General features: G+C 53.0%; 1 protein-coding gene across 28 annotated transcripts in view; it reads right to left on the reverse strand.

Moving 5' to 3' along the window:
* The window catches only part of FHOD3 (formin homology 2 domain containing 3), a 488,533-nt gene extending 483,909 nt beyond the window's left edge, over nucleotides 1-4,624 (reverse strand). For all 28 annotated transcript variants that reach the window (XM_074022556.1, XM_074022555.1, XM_074022554.1 and 25 more), the window contains exon 1: nucleotides 4,337-4,624. Coding sequence is in view for 23 of the 28 variants with exons in the window: in XM_005586845.5 (XP_005586902.3) it covers nucleotides 4,337-4,501 (165 nt within the window). In the remaining 5 variants the exon portion in view is untranslated. The remainder of the gene's footprint in view (nucleotides 1-4,336) is intronic.
* Nucleotides 4,625-6,000: the final 1,376 nt, after the last annotated feature.

Raw genomic sequence — 6,000 nt, forward strand, 5'->3', positions numbered from 1 at the left:
CACACCTGGAGTAGCTAGATTCTAATCCTCACTGTAATCAGCTGTTTACAGATGGGATAGCTGAGGCAGCAAGGCAACCACAAAGACAAAGGTAGTGAAAAACGAATGAACACAGTACACTCAAGGCTAATCCAATGAGAGGAGGCACGCTGAAATGTAGACAGGCTACCTGGAAGGAGAACATTCAGGACACAAAAGTGGAGTCCTTAAGAGCCTAGACCTGCTGTCACATGCCAACTCGGAACTTCTCACTTGTGTGACCAGGTGATTTCCTTTCAACCTTGGTCTCTCCTCCTATGAGTTGCAACAGTATCAGTACTTGGCCCTGGAATGGCCATGGGCTTGGTGAGCTGATGTCCCTCTAGGATGGTTCTAGCTGAGGCAAATGCCTAGGACATGACAGCTATTATAACTCCACTCTGTCCAGCTCACTCTGGGCAACAAAACATTTCCTGAATTAAATCATGAAGTAATAATTGTCATTTTAACATGCACACTAAAACAGTCATCACTTTTTTGTAAAAATATTCAACAGTTCCAGTGTTGTCTATCAAAGTGAAAAAAGAATCTTTAGATCATTAAAGGCCAGTAGCATAAATCAATCCAAACACATTTTAAGCTTTAAAAGGTCTAAGATTCTATGGATGCTACTGCAGAGGTTTTTCTAAATTAGAACTCCTATAATTACCATTTTTCTTTTAAAATATTAAGCCAGAAATAAACATCTACTTTTGCAGCATTTGAAAACAAAACCTAAATGTCTCGCTTAGCCCAACCTAGAACATATAACCACCAAAATGAACATCTCCCCAACGAGAATATGGCACCTGATTTGAACTTTTTGTTAGAAAACTAACGTTTATTTAATCATATTCCCTAGAACTACTATAAGCAGATGAAGGTTTTTTAAAATAATGTATCAGTTTAAGAAATAAAAAATGATACAGCATAATAATCACGATCTCTTCGCATGAGATGACAATTTTGTTAAACGAACAACTTCAACTTCTAATGGAGTCAGCAGACGTGAACTAAATTAATACATCATTAGGTTAAGAAAAGATGTCCACATTCAAGTTTCAGCCAGGAAAGGCCTGACAGGTTGTCCAGTTCAAAGGTTGCCAGCACAGGAGAATCCCTAGGAGAACTTCAAAAATAAGGACCCTCTGAGGGGGGCCTTGTCAGCGCTGCCTACACAGGTACATTTACTTCAAGAAGATTCACCCAACTGTACACTTACACCCTGTACACTTTTTTGTATATGTGACCTACTTCAGCCAGAAGTTTACTCCCAGCCGGTCATGGTGGCTCACACCTATAATCCCAGAACTTTGGGAGGCCAAGGTGGGCAGATCACTTTGAGCTCAGGAGTTTAAGACCAGCCTGGGTAACATGGTGAAACTCCATGTCTACAAAAAAATACAAAAGTTAGCAAGGTGTGGTGGTGCACGCCTATAGTCCCAGCAACCCGGGAGGCTGAGGTGGGAGGGATCACCTGAGCCCAGGGAGGTCAAGGTTGCAGTGAGCCGTGATCACACCACTGCACTCCAGCCTGGGTGACAAGAGTGAGACCCCATCACAAAAAAAAAAAAAAAAAAAAAAAAAAAATGACTCCCTCAGGGACTTGAATGTGCAGGCAAGCTGAGAGCACTCTGAGTGTCTGCCTGTCCCATGCTCACTCTTCTCCCCTCTTTGTCCCACTGAGAATGCACTCTCTGCACAGAACTCCACTTCTGGGCTATCCCAGGCTCTGTGGGACCTGGAAGAAGCACACCCTGTGGCCCAAAAAGCCTCACTGGTGGCTGGGTCCTGGGATGATAGCTCACCCAGGTCAACGGACCCCCCAATAGCTAATTCACAGCAGAGTTGGTAACTACATGTTCCCACTTCTGACTATGCACTCTGTGTCATGCCAGGAATTCTGCCTCAAGGCTTTTCGTCACTTACAACATTCACCTGTCCCCAGGCCTAAGAGTGCTTGGCCCTCGAAGGTGACAGGGTGAACCCCTCCAGTTAATGGAAGACACCCAGGAGGCATGGCTTCTGTCCACAGCCATACACCTGGTTCCCAGAACAGAACCACACCGATGCCCTGAGTCACACAAGGCTGGTTTGAATCTCAGTTCCCCACTTCTAGCACAAAAAGTGGGTTAGCCACTCTGCCTCACTTTCCTCATCTCTAAAATAGGGACAATCAAAGTCCCTACTTTATGGAGCTGTGTAGTGTGAAAGGAAACCATGCACTGAGAGCCTGGGTGAGGCATACACTACGTGCCAAGTGCTTGAAACTCCAGCTGTTTCTATCACAGGTGGTTCATCCAATTTTAAGATTCTCTGATGGAAGCTAATATCATCTTAACAATATTAATGTATACCTAGGCACATAAATGCCCTGGCTTCTGCTTTACAGAACCCTCATCAATAAAGTCAGTTGCTCACTTTGCTATAGATGGGAAAAACAATGCCAGACATCTAAATATACTGCAGGGTTCTTGGGGCAAAAGATTCTGAGACTGAGGCTGGCTGGCTCCCAAAACAAAAGTCAAGGGTCTCTGTAGAACTTCTTCTGGTTCTGTTCATTCCACAAGGAACACCTTAGAAAGTTCTGCAAGCCAGTGCAACTGCTCTTCTGGGGCTTCTAGTTTGGGGTGAGGAGGAGGGGGGCAGTGGAGGAGCATCAGGATTTTCTCCTACCAGACCAGGATCAAGACTGTGGGGCTGTTCCACGGAAACATGAAAACATACTACAGCTCCCAGCTTGAAAGGTTAATCCATGTATATAGGGTTTGAAATCCAAGGAAACCACTTCAAGGTCACAGGGTCACAATTATGAGCCTTTGGTGGTTTCAACAAAAGATCACTGTAATCAGAGACCGTAGTGGCCCGAATAATCATGATGTAGAAGAAGCTCTTCCAAAACTTTTCACTGAATCAACTAATTGAGAAGAACCAAATAATTTACAAAAGTGATTCTGATCAGCTGAATCCAGAATACATCACTCTGGATGAAGATGACCCTCTGTCTCCCAATCAAATGTGCTCTTGTGGCCAGAGAGGTTTCCACGACTGTATCTGTCCTGAACCAACCAGGAGAGAATGAGATGGAAATGCCCCATTTCTTATTCCTGAAAACGTTACTAATTAAGTAGAGGAGGAAAGCACTGATACACTAATAGAGAGGAAACTACCACTGCCAAAGTCCACCAGTTTCCTCACACAACCAACCTCCTCCTCTACTTGCAAAGCAGTTCAACATCATACAGAAATCCGAGGATTTCTTTTTTAAATCAATTTTGTTATTTGGGGTATCAACCCTTATCTCTTCCAAATATGTGTCAGTGTTGACCCTCAAGAAATAAATCATCTCCAAGCTTTGATATGAATCCTAGGCAGAAAACATACTGGGAAGGTAATTCTGCAAGCTGCATTCAATCTGTTTAAGTGAGAGAAAGGGTTTTCCTGGGTAACAAAATGATTAGTTTTCAATACCCAGCTCTTTGCAACAAATACTTTGCAAGAGGCCTATCCTCCTGCAAAAGGTTACCAAAAAAAAAAAAAAAAAAAAAAAAAAACCAACCTCTCTAACGGGTAGACTGAGAAGCCATTCTTCCCTGGGGACACTCATTTCGGGCTGCCAGGCTGAGGCTTTGTGAGCGCGCCGCCCCTCGGCGCCCCCGCCCCTCCTCCCACAGCCACTGCTCCAAGGTTCCCAAGGCCACCTGCTTCTCAGAAGAAAAGGGGGATACCCTGAGCGCTATCGCCGTGCGCGGCCGGCGTCCTCGGCGGCGTCTCGGGGGGAAGGGGGAGGCGGTGTCGCCGGGAAGCGTGCTTTGTCGCGAGGGTCGCGTGGCCGCCCGCAGCGACCCCAGAGGCCTGAGAGAGGTTTTGTCCCGGCCGTCGCTCAGAGCTCTCCTCCAAGGGACCTGAGTCTCGCGGCACCCCGCTTCTTCCCGCGTCCCGCTTGGTGCCTGCCCGGGTGCCAAGGCCGACAGCCCGCGTCCTAGCCCCACCCCGCCCACCCGGCCGAGCTAACGGCGCGGCTCCGGGAAGCCTTCTCCATCCCGCCTCGGGCCGGCACGGCACCTGCTCTGCCACGCCCGCCCCCGGCTCTGGCCGTTCCTTCCCGCCCGCCCCGAAGGGTCCTGCGCCAACCGGCGGGTGCCCCGAGCCCCTCTGTCCAACGGGGAGGGGGATTTGCCCTCGAGCTGGTCCCCTGGGGCCGCCCCAGCCCAGCCCAGGGGGCCCGCGAAGCCCCGGGCCTCGGCGCCCACACCGCGGCGCGCACCGCAGCACCGGGCTGCGTCCAGGGGGCCCAGCCCACCCCGCCGGGCAGTACCTTATGCGGCGCCCGCAGCAGTCGATGGACCCCCGCCAGCTGGGTGCCGAGCGCGAGGTCCTCGCGGAACGTGAACAGCGGCGGCCGGCTGGGCTCGGGGAAGTTGGTACTGTTGAAAGGGTCCGTGTCGTCCAAGAACTGCACCCGGCAAGCCAGCGTGGCCATGATGCATCCCTGCCGCGGGGACGCGGGCCCCGGGGTTAGCGGGGCCGCGGGCCGGGACGCTTGGGTAGCTGCGCGCAGGGGAGGCCGCAGCCGCCGCTCGCTGGCTCGCGGGCTCGCAGGCTCCAGCGCGCCCGGCTGCAGCCCGGGCTCCGGCCGCTGGGGGCGGGGCGGGGGCGGGGCCGACGGGCCCCCTCCTTCTCCTCTTCCTCCGGCTCCTCCCCTCCTCCGGGTCCTCTAACCCCGGCCTGTCTGCCCCGACCGACGGGACCGCCGCCGGGAAAGTGCAAGGGAGACGGCTCGCGCGGCATCCGCAGCCCTGCGCCAAAGGCCGGCGGCGGCGGCGGGGCGGGGAGGCCCGGCGGCCGGACTCGACTGCACGTGTGCCGCGCGGCCCCAGGCCAAGCTGCACCCCTCGGAGCCTGGAGGACCGAGGTGGGGGTTTGGGGGACGGGGAGACAGGCGGCCTTCTGACTTCTTCCCCACCCGGAGAGGGCTTAAGCCTTTCCAGATAAAGGCGGCGGCGGCCGGCTTCTGCTGCCCAGATTTGGAATATCCCGGCAGGGCACCAGGAGGACAGGGAGCCGGCTCCGGCAGCAAGGGGGGTGGTGGCAGCAACCAGGAGCCCCACCTAAGGATACGGGGAGGTTTCCCGTAGGAAAAGAAAGAAGCTAAGAAAGAGGAGGGTGCGCCAGGGAACCCAGGCCGCTCTTAGGCACAAGCCTAAAGACTAGAGGCGTGGGGGCTGCGAGGCTTCGCTGCGGTACTCCAGCGCCAGGCCTGGCCCCCGCGGCGCCCGGCGGGTGCTGGTTAAACCTCTGCATCACCAGGCCTCTCCCCAGTTAGGCCTTCAAAAGCCCTAACTGGACCTTGTGGGGCCGCAGGGGCTTGGGGAGGTGGGAGCCCTTCTGGCAAGGTCCCCGAATTGCGGAGAGCCGGGGATGCCCTGTGTAACCGAGGGACTGGGAGGGAGGGTTTGCGTCCTGCCCGCCCCTGCCAGGCGGGAGCGGCGAGACTCGGCATTGCCTCCCACCGCTCTCCTCGCCGCTCACGGGCGACCCCCTTCGTTTCCAAGAAAAATTCATGGTTCTCCCCATTCCTAGACCAAGGCCAATTCCTGGTTCCTCCCCACTCATATAGATCGCCCTCGTAACACTCAGTATCTCTTAACATCCGAGTCTTTTCAAGGCGACTCTATAATGCGTCTCTCTCCCTTTCCTCTGGTTTCAAGGGAAAAGAAACCCTTATCCCTACTTAGCAGCCTCGCCCACATCTTTAACCTGCCCCTCTCCATGATCTCTTTCCCTGCCACACATACACACTTATGCCTGGTCTTAAAATAATAATTCCACGACACTTCTGCTCCTTCCAGACGAACTTCTAGCTCTACTTGCTTTGCTATTTAACTCTTTGAATGAATCTTCTAGACTAGCCGTCCCCAATCTTTTTGGCACCAGGGACCGGTTTTGTGAAAGACGATTTTTCCACGGACAGTGGCGGGG

Source organism: Macaca fascicularis, chromosome 18 (assembly GCF_037993035.2).
Source record: "Macaca fascicularis isolate 582-1 chromosome 18, T2T-MFA8v1.1".
NCBI lineage: Eukaryota > Metazoa > Chordata > Mammalia > Primates > Cercopithecidae > Macaca > Macaca fascicularis.